Raw genomic sequence first — 17,619 nt, 5'->3', positions numbered from 1 at the left:
TGATACAAAACTATAAGGGTATTATGGTAACTCATCCAATATTTTATTTTTTAAGCATGTTATTTATTTAAAATAAAAAATAAAAAGACAATAGAGAAAAGGTGGTTCCTATTCATGGCGTGGGCCACCACCATGATCTCTGCTCTGATTTCAAATGGGGATACATGCATCCACTTGTCTCACAAACTAATCACCACCGCCATGAAATTGGGATCCTCCTTTTTCTTCGTCTAGCTCTGGGTTTCTTCGCTTCTTCTTTGCCGCAAAAATCCCCCCCTCCATCCCCATGGTTTCCTTAAGTTTGCTTCTTCTCCCCCCGACGCTTCTCTCTCACTCTTCATCTCCTTCTTCCTTTCCTGCTAATTGTGCGATTCACGGGAACATTCATTCGGTGACAAAACCCGTTCTCCCTGTATCTTTAAAACTGCATCGTTTGCCTGCTAACCATGCGAACAGAAGCGCCGTTGTGAGATCCGCTCTGGATGAGGTGGCTGTACTCGACCCACCTCCTTTTTCTGAAAATGACAAGGGCAAAACTGAGCTCATTGCTTCTTTGAAGCTCAAATTGCTGGTTAGTCTCGTAGTTTTGTGTTTTAGTTTGGTTATTTACTTGTATTCGACTGCTTTTGGCTTTCAATTTGTTTTCCCCAGTTAATTTCTTCCTTTAATTTATGGTTCAGATGCTTAATGTACTATTTGCTCTGGTTTTAGGGGCAATTTAACATCGGAGAGTGTTTGGTAGTATTTTTGTTCATGTACTTACTCCTCTTTGAAGTGCTTCCCATGCTGGGTAGTCATGGTGTGTGTCATGCTTTGATTTGGTTTGCTGTTGCTTAGTTGCTCGGTTCAGTAGGTAGCATATCAATATTGTCATTGCTTTCGATCATTGATTATGGCTCCCTTTCGGAAAATGACTCATATTTAGAAAAGAAATTGTTTTTCATGAAAAACATAAAAAAACTTATTTTCCATGATTTAATTTTTATTTAAAAAATAAAATATATTAACAAATTTATAAGCAAAGCACCTAATAAAATTTTCAAAGTGCAAAACATGACTTGATTTTTTCTTTTGATAGGAAAATATTTTCCATTGATTGAGTGCCTCAAACACCAGAATTTGTAAAATATATTGTCCAGAAAATATTTTCTCTTAAACAAACGGAGTATAAACCTCGTGTTTTTTGCGCATAAAGTTGATTAGAATATGCAATAAGTGGTTCTTACCGCATAAATAAAAGGAACATTTGATTTGAATAATATGCTATGTCACATGATACTATGATAGAGTTGGTTAAGCTTATAACGTTCATATTCTTTGTAATTGAAAACTTCTGTATTCCATTCTTTCAAGGATGTTGGAAAAATAAGGCTTCACTTGCAGACTGGAAGATTTTATCGCATGTGTCTTGAATGATTATGGTGCTATCTAACTAGAGATTCTAAACAAAGAAATCAATGCTGCTTTGTGCTATCATTATGTGAAAGACAAAAGCAGGCATCCCTAGGGAATGTCCAAACCTTCCTAAATTATTTCATAGTGTGCCAATTGACCAAAACCTAAATCTTTATGATTTCAGAAGATATTTTCAAAACTTTCTTTCCATACAAAACAAACATGGAGATTCGAGAAAACAATTGATTTAAAATGATTTTGGAATTGTTCATCTGGTTTTTCAAATCCTGTTGCATATTTTATTTATTTATGTATTCAGAGTTCCATATATTTTTCTATGCTCTTAAGTTTTGACTGAAATCTTTCAGCCTAAAAACTATGGACGGTTTCAAAGCTGATCCATAACAAGCATGAGAATGCCTATGTTGACATATAAAACTCCCCTTCTGTTTTATTTGAGTGGTTCTTAATTGTTATGGCACTTGGACCTTCCTTGACATATATGGATGGTCAATTGCAGAGTATTGTTTCCGGTCTGAACAGGGGCCTTGCTGCTAGTGAGGCTGATCTACAGAAGGCAGACGATGCTGCAAAGGAGCTTGAAGCTGCAGGAGGACTAGTAGATCTCTCAAATGATATTGATAAGCTGCAAGGAAGATGGAAGTTGATATATAGCAGTGCATTCTCAACTCGCACCTTGGGTGGAAGTCGTCCTGGACCTCCCACTGGAAGGCTGCTTCCTATCACACTAGGCCAGGTGTGTTATGACAATTATCTGTTACTTTGAGTGCCATATTTACTGTCTATTTTTACCTAAGGGTGTTTTCAATGTGTGAAATGTTCACCTCACAGTGTGACGTTCCTTGAGCATCAGTGAATCATGCCCAATAAGACACATCCCCAGCATGTTGAGAGGGGCCATTCAAGTGATTTTAAATCTCTATTTTGAAGAACTAACACTTTATGTTTGCTCTTAAAGGAAAAAAAAAACAGTTGTATACTAGCTGGTCATGTCAATGTTCCAAGCCATTTCTAAGTTTTGTTAGTTTTGATGCATTTCTTTTTTGAGCTTAAGCAAGCATTGATAGGGGATACTATCTGCTGTAAATTACTGATTGCAATTTTTTCATGCCTTCTGAATGTGGTTTTGGTTTCATGATTAGGTCTTTCAACGGATTGATGTCTTAAGCACAGATTTTGATAATATAGTAGAACTTGAATTAGGTGCTCCTTGGCCTTTGCCACCTGTTGAAGTGATTGCCACATTAGCCCACAAATTTGAACTCATAGGTGGTGCCTCTTACTGTAATTTCACTCAACTCAATTTTCAACAATTATTATCATATGATGTCCTTTTTGATGAGCTACTGAATAATATAGCTTGATTGCTTGTGCTTTTATTGAGAATAGGATCTGCAAAGGTTAAAATAACATTCGAGAAAACAACTGTGAAGACAACAGGGAACTTGTCACAACTTCCCCCTTTAGAAATTCCTCGAATTCCTGATGCATTAAGGCCTCCAGACAATCGTGGAAGTGGTGAATTTGAAGTTACCTATGTTGATGCTGATACCCGTATCACTAGAGGAGATAGAGGCGAGCTTAGAATTTTTGTAATTTCTTAACTGTTGGTCTCTCTCTCTCTCTCTCTCTCTCTCTGTATATCACAAGCATTTGTGAATCTCTGTATAAAAAGGCATTTGTATCTCTCTCCCTCTTTCTCTCCGTATATCACAAATCGTTTGTCAACCTCTGTATAAAAGAGCATTTGTCTATCTTTTGGTTCTGTTTTTCGAATGTTACTATCATTATTCTTTCCTTTCATATATTTTAAGAAGCCATTGTACAATTGTAAATTTTATTCTTACCATTTCGCATGGTACATAGACCTTTGAACGTGCATTAAAAATACTTGAATCCTGTGTCTGACCAACTTCAATTCCGTCGCTTTATTTGGTGGGTCTATGTTTTGATGGGGAAGGGAACATGCCATTTAAGAGGAGTAGGCGAGCACTAGAATCCCAGTCTAGTGATCCTTCAACAATGTCATCAATCTTCTCCAAGATATTCACATGATAATTCAATTTTAAACTAGAGTGTTTGGGATATAATAATAAGCTAAAGCATTTACATTTAATATTTGAGAGATTAAAGAGGTTTATACTTTTATATTAAAGACTAATGAATATGAAGATTAAAATCATCAAATTTGAAATAAGGAACTCTTTTTTATTTAGAAAATATATTTTAATAAAAAATTTACTATTAATCCTTATATTATATGAAAATTTATTAATTAATTTCTTAATTTTAAAAAATATATTAAAATATTTTTAATGTTTTAAAAAATTTATTAATTTTTATATTGATTTTAATCGTTAAATATTTTACTATTTAATTATATATTTTAAAAAAATTATTAATTGATGTCTCAATTTTATAAAAAATTTACTAAATAATTTTTTTTATATTGAAAGTAAATTAAATTTAAAAAAAATAAAAAAAATTATAATGTGATTTCACCGATTTTTCACTTAATTTATTTTGCTTTCAAGTAAAATATAAATACCATTAAATATTATTGATGTTACAAATACTTTTATTATTTTTAATTAATAATTTTTTAAAAAAATAATATAAATTTATATATAAATTAACTTGTTTAAAAATATTTAACTGTGTCAAAAAAATTAATAATTTAATTTTTTTATTAATTAAAATATTAAAAAATAATAATTAAAAAGTATATATAAATTACTGCATAAGCAATATTTGAAGGTATTAAGGTTTTACCACAGTTTAATGACCTGAACAAACTATAAGGTACATTTTGATAATGAACCACAAATCCTAAAGTAAACATAATAATTTTTTTGTATTTTTTTTAAAACCCTTTTATAATATTTAATAGTTAAAATTAATGGAATGATTTATTAATAAATTTTTTAAAATATTAAAAATATTTTAATATATTTTTTAAAATTAAAAAAAATTAATTAATAAGTTTTTTAATATAAAAATTAAATAATAAATTTTCCTTTTTAATTTCTTTGCCAAAAAAATGATGATAATAATTAGCAAATGGTAATCAACCCAACGTCAAATTATATAATGGGCTGGAATAGTGGTCCAGTTTATTTCAACGGTGGGCTCACGAGAAAAACACATCACGCCCGTGTCCTAAAAAACAAATATTGTCATGTGGACGTTGGACACAACGGCTAGTTTAAGCTTCAAAAACCCTAATTTCAAAAATCTTTTCATTTTCATTTTGTTTCCATTTCAAGGGCACTCCTCCACTAGTTTCTTTCTCCACCGCTGAAATCATTTCTTTCCTCTCAACTCACTGTTGGTCTCTCTCTCTCTCTCTCTCTCTCTCTCTCATAAACAGAGTTCAAATTCAGTTGTGAATTCCATGCTCAGGAATCCTCCGATCGGTCTTGAATTTTGAATCTTCATCTGAAAACCTCATACAATATAAACAGCTATTGGATTTCTCTTGAAGAAACCTAAGAAAGGCTAAAACCACCGTCTAGGTCTCCCTCATAATGGCCCCTACACCTTCTTCCTCCAAATTAAACCAAACCCCCTCGATCAAGACTCCACAATCTAAATACCGTCTCAATTTTACTTCAGCAAGAACCCCAAATCCATTTCCATCTCCAAACCCAAATTCAACGGTCAAAGAAACCCCTCAGGCATACCATCCCATTGAAGTTATTGGCCGGATACGTGATTATCCAGACAGAAAAGAAAAACCCAATTCAATCTTGCAAGCAAATCCCGATAGCCAGACTCTCCGTGTCCGTGCTGATATTGGGTATAGAGATTTTACTCTGGATGGAATTTCTTTCTCTGAGGAAGAAGATCTCGATGCATTTTACAAGAAGTTCGTGGAGTCTAGGATTAATGGTGTCAAATTGGGGAACAAATGCACCATAATGATGTACGGGCCAACGGGTTCGGGGAAGAGCCACACCATGTTCGGATGCTCAAAGCAGGCTGGGATTGTTTATCGGTCACTAAAGGATATATTGGGAGAAGGAGAAGAGGAGAGTGAAGGGAACGGTGGGAAGAAATTGGGTATGGTCACTTTTGTGCAAGTTACAGTTTTGGAGATATACAATGAGGAAATTTATGATCTTTTGTCAAGTAGTGGTGGGGGCGGATTTGGAATTGGATGGCCCAAGGGTGGCAATGGATCCAAGGTAACATCACTTTAAATTTGGATTAGATTCGTCGTGCTGTTTGGAATATAGTTGTGTAGGCTTTCTTTATTCCGCTCAAAAGAAAAAGTTTCTTTATGCTACATTTTTAAATGTGCTGGGACCTGATCCACATGGAATTATGCTTCGGTTTGCTTAGTCAAAGTGGGTGCAGCTTATATGATCATTTGCTGCCATTTGAAGAAGAAAGAGTATCAACTGGATGTCTGGAATCAAGTTGTTTTTTTTTTTTTTTTTTTATTTGTTTAACTAAAAAGCTTCATGAAAGCTATGAACTATTGCTTTTTGATTTCTTTGTGAAGATAGGTGTAATTGCAAGTCATCCCAAATCTTGAAACTAGTGTCCCAAAAATATCAGATTTAAGATATTCTTTATTAGAACTCTGTGTGTGTGTGTGCGGGGGGTGGGATGGGGGGTGTAATGCTGTTACATTATAGTTTCTGGTCATGTTTCTAAGGGAATTCAGAGTGTGTAATCTGTATTTGTAGGTAAGACTTGAAGTTATGGGCAAAAAAGCCAAAAACGCTACTTTCATATCTTGAAACTAGTGTCCCAAAAATATCAGATTTAAGATATTCTTTATTAGAACTCTGTGTGTGTGTGTGCGGGGGGTGGGATGGGGGGTGTAATGCTGTTACATTATAGTTTCTGGTCATGTTTCTAAGGGAATTCTGAGTGTGTACTCTGTATTTGTAGGTAAGACTTGAAGTTATGGGCAAAAAAGCCAAAAACGCTACTTTCATATCTGGGACTGAAGCTGGAAAAATTTCAAAGGAGATTCAAATAGTGGAGAAGCGAAGAATAGTTAAGAGTACCCTCTGCAATGATCGAAGTTCTAGGAGCCACTGCATGGTATGAACTTTTGGACTCGTTGAAATTCTACCATGTTGTTTTTTTTAGCACAAAATAAGTTTTCTTTTTATTTTGTTTTTTTAGATAATCCTGGATGTCCCAACTGTGGGAGGACGGCTTATGCTCGTCGATATGGCGGGCTCAGAAAATATAGAACAAGCAGGGCAAAACACTTTTGAAGCTAAGATGCAGGTAATTTCCTCCACGTCAACTCTTCATTGTCCTCTGTCATCCCCATCCTTTAAAAATGTTTTATGGTAGAGTAAGAAGTGGCACTAATTTTGTGCTTCTCCATCACCAGACAGCAAAAATCAACCAAGGAAATGTAGCATTGAAGAGAGTAGTTGAATCTATTGCTAATGGAGATTCTCATGTGCCCTTTAGAGATAGCAAGTTGACTATGCTGCTTCAGGTAAAGTTTCATTCATCATGATATGATGATTTGCATCGTTTGTCTGGATTTGATTCATGTGGTTTTACTGTCTTTCTTCTTTTTAGGATTCCTTTGAGGATGATAAGTCGAAAATTTTGATGATATTATGTGCAAGTCCAGACCCCAAGGAGATACACAAGACTATTTGTACACTTGAATATGGAGCAAAAGCAAAGTGTATCATTCGTGGTCCTCATACACCAAATAAGGATAAAATAGGCGCAGATGATTCTTCTGCTGTGCTCTTGGGATCGAAGATAGCGGCCATGGATCAATTTATATATAAGCTAAAAATGGAGAACAAACAAAGAGAGAAAGAAAGAAATGAGGCTCACAAACTCCTCAAAAAGAAAGAAGAAGAAGTGGCTGCGCTGAGAGCACTTATTGAAGGGAAGGGATCTGCAGCAAGTGAAGAAGAGATCAACTTGAAGGTCAATGAGTGCACAGGGATGATGAAACTTGAATTGGAAAAGAAGTTGGATGAGTGTCAGAGAATGGCTGAGGAGTTTGTTGAATTGGAGCGAAGAAGAATGGAAGAAAGGATACTGCAACAGCAACAGGAAGTTGAAATGCTGAGAAAGCGGTTGGAAGAAATTGAACTTGAGCTATGTCATTCCAGGGATGAAAAGAGCCAAGAGAATGGGTCAAGAGACATGGATGTAAGCAGCTTTGCCAGAAGGCTGTTGGGAGTTTATGTTGATGAGGAGCCAGATATGGTGAAATCAATGGATTTGGATATGGGTGATCAAGAAACATTTGTTCCTAATATGAAATGTATAGATGCCATTAAAAAGTCTGACCACATCGGCATCCAAGGTTTGGCTAACTATCAACATTTAAACAATTTGAATCAGGTTGCTGATCATGATGTTTTAGTGGAAAAATATGGTAGTAAATTATCTCTGAGCACCTTATATGAGGAAGAAGAAGCAGAAGAGGAGGAAGATAAAGAGAAAGTGGAAGATGAGGAAGTGGAGAAAGGAGTTATAGAGGTAAAGAGGATTGTTGGTGGGTCTACCTCTGGAATAAATTTTGATGCAGGCTCTTCTCCTCAGAAATTTGAGGCCCCTAACCCATCTAGAGGACATTTAGAACAAGAAAGTTATTTGAAAGATGGATCAGAGGAAAGTTGCCTGAGTTCAGTGCTGCTACAAAACGAATTTGGGAATGTTGATGCAGCCTCTTCAAGACGATTAAGAATCCAAAATATATTTACACTTTGTGGCAACCACAGAGAGCTTTCTCAACAGATTAGAATGCCAACACCAGCAAAAAAGATGTTCGAAGATAGTGATTCTCATTCTACTCCATTTATTGGACATGGAGTAGAGGAATGTGTAATGAAAAGCTCAGATAAAGAAAACCTGCCCCTCCAGAAAGATGTTGCTGCCTTGTTGGATTCAGGGAAAAATCTTTCTGATACAATGGCACTGGCTTCAAAGGAGAACTACAACCCATTGAAAGAACATTGTGATGCACAGATTGATGTGCATGTGAAATGGGAAGCATCTAAAAGAAATAATGGGAAGTTCATCACCACACTTAAGGTGGTGAAGGATGCAACACTTTCTGACCTGCGAAAGCTGATTGAAATCCATCTTGGTGCAGATAATCGAGAATTTTCTTTCCTTGTGCTTGGGGTAAGCTATCCTTTACTTGCTCAAACTCCTTTTCAGTACCCTTATTTCCGGAAATAATTCATTTGGAAGATGATTGTAAACTTCTTATCAATGGTGCAGGATCCTACTGGAGAACCTGTTACCAGGGAGAAGGAATCAACAGTTCAGGCGATCAAACTCCCCATTTGCAACAACCAATCACACGGTTACCTTGCTTGCTTGCGACCATTGAATCATCTCCCATTAAGCCCTCTTCCAGCAACTTCCCTGGAAAACAAACTTCCATTGAGTCAATTGGAAAACAAGCTCCCTTTAACTGCCTTGGAAAACAAACTACCATTCACCCAATGTGATGGTTTATCGCCCAAGCTAGCTCAGCGCCTAAGTTCTACACCCTTCATGCGAAAATATTAATGTATTCAGCTGAAGTATACCGAGTATATATGCGTTATATACTCTTAGCGCTTGTGCTTAAATTGTTCATTTGTTGATATGTGAAGTGATTTTGTAATGCAATTATGCATTAGCAAGTGTGCTTTGCTGATTGACATGATCGTCCGTTTCCATCTTCTGCAATTCACTCCTCTATAATGCCAACCCAACACAACACTATATGAACTGGAACTGCACGTTTTTGCCATTTTACTCTCCCCAGATTCTGATTGAATTCATCTTGCTGTTAAAGCCATACACTATACACCTAATAAACTGAAAACTGAATATATATATATATATATATACAAATATATCTGACAGAATATTGGATTAAAATTTTATTTCGACAAAAAATTGTTGTTTAAATGATTTAATTAGAAATTAATATTGTTATTTATTAATTATTTTACATTTTTCAACTTTATTATGTTATAATCAATTTAGAAAATTACAAAATAATAATAAATAAAAACTAGAAAATGATTCTTTTCCCCTTTTCCTTAATTCATTGGTTGTGGAAAGCAAACTTTTCCCTTTCCCGAGCTGTATTGTGATTCTTTCATCGGTTCTACATCATAAGACTTAAAGTTTTTATACGTCGTTTGGTTTTTAGGGACCTAAACAAATAGAATTATGGTGAAAATCATAATATAATCAATATTTAAATTCATTTTAAATTTTATTATAATTTATTTCAAACTATTTATCTCATTACAAACACAATTATTATTACTCGAATAATATTCGAATGAGTTTAATTTTATATATTTTAATTAATAATTTATATAAAATATATTTTTATTAAAAATTTTCATTTAAAAATAATACTTTTAAAAAATATTTAAATCTAATTTTTAAATTACATTACCAAAATCACTTCCTTCAGGGTTTAGTTAGATCGAGTTATAAGCTGTTTTGACAAGAAGTTCACAACTTCACATGCTCCATTTAACGTATTTGCTGTGTTTGTGTGCACGTGTTAGCAACAATAAAGTATAATCACAGAGTTCTTGGCCAAGCAAGATAGAGTTACACCACAAGAATTCTTTTTTTTTTTTTTTTTTCCTTAAAAACTATGATAGTAATTAAAGTAGAAACTGAAATATAATAATATCATCATAGCAGAGCATCATGTTAATTGTTAAAGCTATTATGTACACGTTACTGCATTCCTCTCATCCTTCTCTACATGCCTCCAAAACTGAACTTGGTTCACGTAACTGTTCATTTCCAATACAGTTTCAGACCCTGAGTTCCAAAACCAGTGATGCCTACTGGAGATTTCTTGTATTTTGATCTTGATTCCTTGGACTTTTTTCCCCTGGACTGTGCTGGAGATTCAATTGCAAGACAAATTCATTTGCCGTTCAGTTATTTGGGCACCACCTGGAGAATCCATTGAATTGTTTGAAGAGCATTGGTTCCTGGATTGCTTTGACCCATCAGTGCTTCTACGATGTGGGGAATGCAAGGTTGAATCTGCGCGTCTAGACTTACGCTTTGGCTTTTCAATTTGGCTTGTATCTATTACAGGCAATCAACATCAAGCAAATTAAGTGAAACTTCCTCAGAAACTGGGTCTGTTCAATCTAAACAAGCAAACCTGATGAGGGTGGAAGCATTGGGGAGTTCTTCAAATCTTCCTCACAATTTGCAGACCCATTTGAGGTTTTTGAAGAAGATTGAAACTCATTCATCTGCAAATATCAGGATACAAATAGGAATCACTTCTTGTCAATGATAATCAAATGAAGAAAACATAGAAAATAAAAGGGGAAATACCCAGCTTGGTTTGGAGGCAGAGGAATCATCCCATCCAATATGAGCAACATGCTTTACATCTGTCGGAGACCCAATTTGCAATTCAGGTTCTTTCTCATCTGCAGAATATGAAAATGTCACAAACTTGGAGAAAGATATTTGAAACAAAATCATCCATGCATACAATTGTACAATGCCCACCAAATATTTGCGAGACATATTTGAAACCTTTAAAGAAACCTTTCATCTCTTATGTGGTGCTTCTAAATTAAGAATGGAGAAATAAAAGAAAGAAAAAAACAAATCTTAATCATAAGATAATCATCCGCCCGTCATATTATTAAACCAGTAATGGAGTTTTCTCGTGCAAATCTCAATCCCCCATGGGGAGATAAGGGAGACAATTGAATTGGGAAATCTCCAAATTTGCAATTGCAACGAATGGGCTTTTAGTATGAATTTTGTTTGAGTTGCCAATCAAAACCAGAAGGTGACCTAAAAAATTTGTATCTCGATGGCTTTTTGCCCTAAATTTGGGAAAAGTTTTTAATACATCCATTTATTCCTATTAGCAGTTAACGGTTTCATAATGAAAACGCGGGAAATTCGGTTGTCAAACAACCGCTATCAGTATGTCTTTATAGAAAATTTTTGCATTCTATACTTAACTAATTAAAAATTTGTTAATTTTAAATTAGATAAGTGTGAATAAGAAATTTCGTATTTTTAGCGTTTCCCCTCCTCTTTTGACTATAGATTATTCCCTTTTTACATTTTAATTATATTTTTTAGTTTTAACCTGGATTTGTTTTAGCCGAGGTCTGTCATGATTTTTGCTTTTCATTTTTTTACAATGCATTATATATTTGATTTTTGCAAATTCTATAGGACTATATACAATAAGAGAAGACCCAAACAGATACCATAGACCAAATCACAAGAGAGCTCCTAAACCAAAGGTCCAATTGCCCTAGGGTTTTAAATATTGTATTCATGATTAAAGAAAATGTGAATCTGTTTTTGTCAAGCCTAGTTTTAATATAATGGCTAAAAGCACCTCTAGGTTCAGGTTTGAATTTCATTCCTCCAATCATTTATTTAAAAAAAATAGATTTTTTTTTCTAATTACATGCTAAGATTTTATTTTTTTGTACAATTAATAGCTTAACCATTGAGATTTAATTAAATGTGGTTTCTAAAACTGTCAAGAAAGTAAACAAGATCCGTCCATATGTAATATCTTAAAAAATTATCTCAATTTAATTCGTTTTAGTGTAGATGAATTATTTCAGTTAATTTCACTCAACTAATGCCAACGTATGTTGGGATATTCTCATATCAATGAAGGTTGAAATCGCTAACAAATTTGGTGACTACTAATAAAATTAGGGTTATAACACCTCAATTTAATGGCAATGTGAACCATATTTTTGTCTGAACAAATTCATCGTTGGAGGAAATTCTTCCGATATAATTACATTTCCTTTCCCTTTCATGAATGAATATGGATTGGATGCTTATTAATTATTTTCAAATCAATTTGATTAAATTTACAAATCAATTCAAAGCCATGTAAAGACAATAATTGAATTTCTAAGACCAGAGATATAATTGCAACTTTCCAATCAATTTACATTTTATTATTCAAAACCTTAATGTACATTTATACGTATAGATTTAAATTTAAAAAATAAACTTTCTTGAACGAAAATTATCAGCTTACCAAGAAACAAGACAGAACAATAAATCGAGATTCGAATCATCAACTAAGAACAAGCGAGAAGGATGGCTTAAAAGGTTGGAATAGCAACACGAAAAAGCTGTATAACTGTATAATTTGAAATAAATGCTTAAAACCAAATCACTTCTCATCTTAAGTTTTAAGCGAATATATTAAAGAACAAAAGAGTAGCAGAAAACCATGGCTGCGCACCAGAAAGCCCTATTCCGTTATGAAGCTTTTAAATCATCCATGCCAACACTAGCCTGCATCAACCAATTTGATTCCGTCAGAAAACTAAAGCTATTATTCAAAAATCATGACAGTAAAATATGGAGGAAGATCCCTACTACTACAGCAAATTTTCAGACGCCTTTCCGCAGGCTCACCACTGAAAATTCTGAACTTAGCATTTCTCAATTTTTCTTGCGCAAGCAGATACTTTTACACAAATAGCAAGCATACTGGCCATTTACTATACTTTATTTACATAATAGCAGTCTACATCTACAATGTTTAAAATAGAACGAAAAGGAAAAGCAGAAAGCATAAGGTCCATGATCAACTCTACTTGCTACTCTTATTTAAATTTCTCATAACATTCTGCGGTTGCAGTTAATCTGACATGTCAAAGGTGAATAAATGGCTGCTCACACGATGAGCTTGTCTTGACAACAAAAAGAACATACAAGCGAGGGAGAAAGCAAGCAGTGAAGTTATCAGGGATTTCGGATAAAGTTATTCATTTCATAAAATCTTACCAGGAATTTGTGGTTCTCTTCAAGAAAAGGTGAAAAGCTTGCACAAAAATTTTCCATGTCGGCACCAATATCACCTGAGCCAGCTATCACTTCCATGAACTTCTTCCTATCTGGAGCAAGCTTCATAGCAACCTGTAGCCCAGTTTTCAATAGATAATAAATAGTATCCTAGCTCATCAAGAACAAAGACCCAACAACAGATTAACATACAACTGATACTTGGTGACATTTTCTTCAATTAACAAACAACAGTTACTTAGTGACTTTTGCTTCAACTGCCTAAATTATTGCATTTTCATGAAACAGCCTTCATGTTTTCTTCGGGGGTGGGCGGGTGGAAATCTGTTAGATTGGATAGATGAAAGTTTTTAAAATAAACAATATCAAAATTTTACTTCTTCAAAAAATCATCAGTTAAAGCTTCTATAGAAGGCCTTACAGTGAAACTAGAACTAGCAAGCCAGCCATGAAATTTTTTAAGTGTCTTGCCATAGGCATCTATGCAGGCTTGTGACATTGTCCAATCTGCATGAGCAAGTAAATTGCGGAAAAGTTCCACAAGGAAATCCATTGCTCTGAGGAATCACCAAAAGATTAGGAGAATATGTTAACAAGACTTGCTTCATCATAGAATAGCCAATTGGCTGAAGTTTACTGAATTTAAGCCAGAATTCTTTTTGTTAGCTTGCCAAATGCAGATACCAAACGTTTTTACATCAAAACATACAAGCCAAAAAGGTCCAACAAAGGCTAGCACTCACTGCTCTCCTTATTTTACACCTAGACTCATTTGCAGAAAATAACTTGTGTTTGAAAAATATTTTGAATGGAAAATATTTTACAAGAAAATAATTTATTTTCTATTGTTTGATTGTCGTGTTAAAAAAAAGAATATTAATAAATTTATAATATAGTGGTATTAATAAGGTTCTAAAAGTCCATAAAATTACTTCTTTTTTCCTTAGAAAATGACTTAATTTTCCTTTTTGACTAGAAAAACTTTGTTGTTGACCAATTTTCTTGAAGTGCCCCAAAGGTTTAAAAATATGGAAAATATTTTCAAGAAAACATTTTCAGTGAAACAAATGGAGCCTTTAGCCGGGATGCTCAGCTGCCATGCAAATCCAATGAGATTTTCAAAAGAAAATTTATTGTGCTTGATTTGGCTTGGAGGCAATGAAAAATATAAGCCCTAATCATTTTTCACTCTTAACGAAATTCATTACATAACTATATGATGTTAAACATGTTTCCATATCATTTAAAAATCTCGTAAAGAAAGAAATAATCCAATTGAAGTAAAACAACCAGCTGAAATTTAACAAAGGGCAGAGGAAAAGTTAGAAAGATATATTAGTGATGGGATGCACCTGGTTAGCCAAAGAAGACCATTGGTACAACTAGATGATCCTTTGGCTGTTTTAGCATCAATTTCCTCTTGAACCATAGTGTACAAGTGGGTATATTTAGTTGGGTCGGATGAATATTTGGCTTCCAACCTCTACATTAGAAAACCAAACAGTGAAGTTTCAGTACAAGCATCACCAGTAAGTCTCACAGATATATATTATCTGAATACATCAAGTAAACATAAAATCAGATAAATGTTTTTACCGATATGTTACCGCCAATATCAGATTTTACAAGGGCCATAGCAGCTCCAAACTTATCTGGAATCAGAAAGGAAAAGGAATAGGAATTTTTCAATTAGTAAGGATTTCAGAGCAGATAAAAGGGTTAAATAAAAAGAGCAGAGTAACCGAGCATGAGAAGCTAAGGAACGGACCGATGACAGGCAAAATCAATTTGCAGACATCCAAGAAAGGTTTGGTAAGCATTTCTCCTTGCTCAGATTTCACATGCTTCATTCCTTCCAATGACGGTGTAAACACTGTTTCCTGAGCCGCCATTTCTCCCTTCACTGCAACACAAAAGAATGTATTTTTTAAAATAAAAATCTAAACAAAACATCTACTATTGAGTATCAGCTAGCTGATTATACAAATAACAAAAAATTTAAGAAACGAAATCAATTGCAATGCTGAAGTATCCAAAATTAGCGTCGAATCGCTCAGATCGATCACCAATCACAAGATCACAGTGGTCTAAATTGTAGAATGACATTTTAGAACAAAAGGAAATGCAAGCTAAGAGATCCGTTTGGCGATACCCTAGGAGCCAAATAATGAAATAGCAAAGAGAGAAGTTGCAGAGCTAGCGAGAAAAAGGAGGAGAAATAAAATGAAAGATATAGACGGAGCCGGAAGCCCTTTTGAAAGGCGAAGAAATAACAGAGTAAGATTCTAGTAAGCGTCTAAGCGACGCCTTTTTAATTATTGATTTAAGATTAAAGTAATTTTAATATAATTAATAAATTAATTTTAATATTTTTAAATTTACATACTTAAATATTTATATAATTATAAATTAAAAAAAATTATTATAAAAATTATATTTTAATTCTTAAATTTTAAAATAATTAATAAATCAATTTTTATATTTTTAAAATTAAATTTTTAAATCACTTTATATTTAATTTTTACTTAAAATTATAAAATTTTTATTTAAATTAAAATTAATGGGTGATTAAACTTTAAAAATATATATTTTTTAAAAATATTATTTATAAAAGTTTATAATCTATTTAAAAGTTAATTGATGTGATTTAAAAACAGTTAAAATTATTAATATTTTTTAAAAATTTAAAAATTATAAATATTAAATTATTTTAATAAATGAAAATGGATAAAATTATAAATAACTTAATTGATGAAATTAAAAATAACTTAGTATTAGTTAACAATTTAGTCACTAATCTTATATCTAACTCAAATATTGATGAAATTAAGCTGATTTACATGGGTGAACCCTTCTAATTTCTAACATGAGCCTTAATTGTTTATCTGAATAAATGATATTACATTTAATTTATAATTTATACTGTGTGAAATTTGGTATATTAATTTTAATATTGAAAATGAATTTTATAGATTAATATTAACAATCGCAAATATTTTAATTCTACATAAAAAGATATGTATCTCTTAACTGTCTTTGAATATTAATGATAAGTATTAACCAGTTTCAATGATCGGACGAGGTCGTAAAAACAGCTACCAGCTTTTTTAGCATTGAAATAAAGGTGCAAAGCTCAATAAAGAAGAAGGCTGCTTTATTAATTCTCTACAGAGGTTCCATGAAAACGTTCCTTTAAAATTAGCCCAAAAAGGAAAGAAACAAGTGGCATTGCTCAAAAATTCTCTCATTATTAATACTAGTCTAGCAGATCTTAGGTGGGTATTTGATAGAGTTCTTGACAATTTTCTTGGTTGCAACATCACCAAGATCAATGCCACATATATCAGCCAATCTAACGAGGTATAACAGCACATCAGATAACTCTTCTCCTAGATGCTCCTTATCTGATTCCTCCCAATTGGGCAGCCCTTTGTCTACCTCTCCCTTCCACTGGAATATTTCTGATAGCTCTCCTACTTCGCCAACCTACCCATCAAAGAAATTAAAGAGTGAAAAGATGGAAAGAAAGCAAGATCATGAGCTAGCAACTGTGTATAAAAAGTAACATGAAGGATCTGGAGATGCGAGAAGGGGCAAGGAAGTTTACCATAGCAAGAAGAAGATTCCTTGGGCTGTGGTACTTTTCCCAGTCTCTGGCCTTGGCAAATTCCTCCAGTTTCTTTGCAAGCTCTTTAAGACTGATGTCTGTTACTTTCTCTTCTGCAACCTCTTCTCCTCCTCCTTCCCCCATGTTTCAACTCTTTTCGGGTGTGCAGTCATTTTGGAGACAAGAGGGATTCTTATAGGGAAATGAGAAAAATAAAATAAAATAAAAAGAATACGATGTTTCTCCACATACATGTATATTTGCAAGTAAAAATGAAAGGATAGGGCAATAAGGCAGAAAAAAAAATGCCTTCTTTATGATTTGTACTTGAGTTTCCTTGCAGTCCCCACCATGCAAAATGGCCAACTATTCAGTACCTAATTTCGGACAGTAATATTCTATTCTAACCATAGCTTATCTTTGAAACAAAGGATGACATGAGCTAAATAAACTTGATTCCAAGGCAACGCCAATAGCTGTGGGAGACATTTTCTACCTATTAGAGATTTGAGAAGCGCAAAGCAGGTGAAGAAGATCTTTCTTGATGGGTTCTGTAGAAAAACACATTCACGGGTTTAATAACATTGTCAACTCAAAATCTTAGTAGTAAGATTGCAACCCATTTCCGTTTCATATATTTTTCACTCAACTCATGTACTCTAAGGCCATGTTTGGTATTGTAATGCAATATAATAAAATTAAAACACACAGTGAGAATTCTACGTTAGCACATTCTCAACAACCCATATATGTCATTCATTTGTAATTTTGCAACTGTTTTGGTTTAGGAG

General features: G+C 33.6%; 5 protein-coding genes across 7 annotated transcripts; 2 read left to right on the top strand and 3 right to left on the bottom strand.

Moving 5' to 3' along the window:
* Positions 1-177: 177 nt before the first annotated feature.
* LOC110600868 (plastid-lipid-associated protein 6, chloroplastic) lies at positions 178-3,170 on the top strand. Its single transcript, XM_021737772.2, has 4 exons — positions 178-571; positions 1,916-2,152; positions 2,559-2,685; positions 2,806-3,170. The coding sequence occupies exons 1-4, from the start codon at positions 287-289 to the stop codon at positions 3,018-3,020; spliced, it is 864 nt and encodes a 287-aa protein (XP_021593464.1). The 5' UTR covers positions 178-286; the 3' UTR covers positions 3,021-3,170.
* Positions 3,171-4,652: 1,482 nt separating this feature from the next.
* On the top strand, positions 4,653-9,076 carry LOC110601462 (kinesin-like protein KIN-10A). The gene is made up of 6 exons (XM_021738609.2): positions 4,653-5,603; positions 6,319-6,474; positions 6,559-6,666; positions 6,776-6,886; positions 6,973-8,547; positions 8,647-9,076. The coding sequence occupies exons 1-6, from the start codon at positions 4,944-4,946 to the stop codon at positions 8,938-8,940; spliced, it is 2,904 nt and encodes a 967-aa protein (XP_021594301.1). The 5' UTR covers positions 4,653-4,943; the 3' UTR covers positions 8,941-9,076.
* A 970-nt stretch (positions 9,077-10,046) lies between these two features.
* Positions 10,047-12,551, bottom strand: LOC110601465 (CRIB domain-containing protein RIC7). 2 transcript variants are annotated; one of them, XM_021738614.2, is made up of 4 exons: positions 12,446-12,551; positions 10,744-10,841; positions 10,565-10,658; positions 10,047-10,485 (listed from the first exon to the last, which is right to left on the bottom strand). In XM_021738614.2, the coding sequence occupies exons 1-4, from the start codon at positions 12,483-12,485 to the stop codon at positions 10,301-10,303; spliced, it is 417 nt and encodes a 138-aa protein (XP_021594306.1). In that variant the 5' UTR covers positions 12,486-12,551; the 3' UTR covers positions 10,047-10,300. The 2 variants fall into 2 exon arrangements, with proteins under 2 accessions (XP_021594306.1, XP_043806986.1); XM_043951051.1 differs by lacking the exon at positions 12,446-12,551 and adding an exon at positions 10,924-12,308.
* LOC110601464 (glycolipid transfer protein 1) lies at positions 12,460-15,533 on the bottom strand. 2 transcript variants are annotated; one of them, XM_021738613.2, is made up of 7 exons: positions 15,374-15,533; positions 14,990-15,124; positions 14,818-14,873; positions 14,574-14,704; positions 13,643-13,778; positions 13,204-13,335; positions 12,460-12,708 (listed from the first exon to the last, which is right to left on the bottom strand). In XM_021738613.2, exons 2-7 carry the CDS (start codon positions 15,111-15,113, stop codon positions 12,673-12,675), a joined length of 615 nt encoding a protein of 204 aa, XP_021594305.1. In that variant the 5' UTR covers positions 15,114-15,124; positions 15,374-15,533; the 3' UTR covers positions 12,460-12,672. The 2 variants fall into 2 exon arrangements, with proteins under 2 accessions (XP_021594305.1, XP_021594304.1); XM_021738612.2 differs by having other exon boundaries at positions 14,990-15,497.
* An 825-nt stretch (positions 15,534-16,358) lies between these two features.
* LOC110601466 (dCTP pyrophosphatase 1) lies at positions 16,359-17,007 on the bottom strand. Its single transcript, XM_021738615.2, has 2 exons — positions 16,829-17,007; positions 16,359-16,707 (listed from the first exon to the last, which is right to left on the bottom strand). Exons 1-2 carry the CDS (start codon positions 16,970-16,972, stop codon positions 16,483-16,485), a joined length of 369 nt encoding a protein of 122 aa, XP_021594307.1. The 5' UTR covers positions 16,973-17,007; the 3' UTR covers positions 16,359-16,482.
* Positions 17,008-17,619: the final 612 nt, after the last annotated feature.

Source organism: Manihot esculenta, chromosome 15 (genome assembly GCF_001659605.2).
Source record: "Manihot esculenta cultivar AM560-2 chromosome 15, M.esculenta_v8, whole genome shotgun sequence".
NCBI classification, from domain to species: domain Eukaryota; kingdom Viridiplantae; phylum Streptophyta; class Magnoliopsida; order Malpighiales; family Euphorbiaceae; genus Manihot; species Manihot esculenta.
This window is presented reverse-complemented; position numbering and strand designations above follow the sequence as displayed.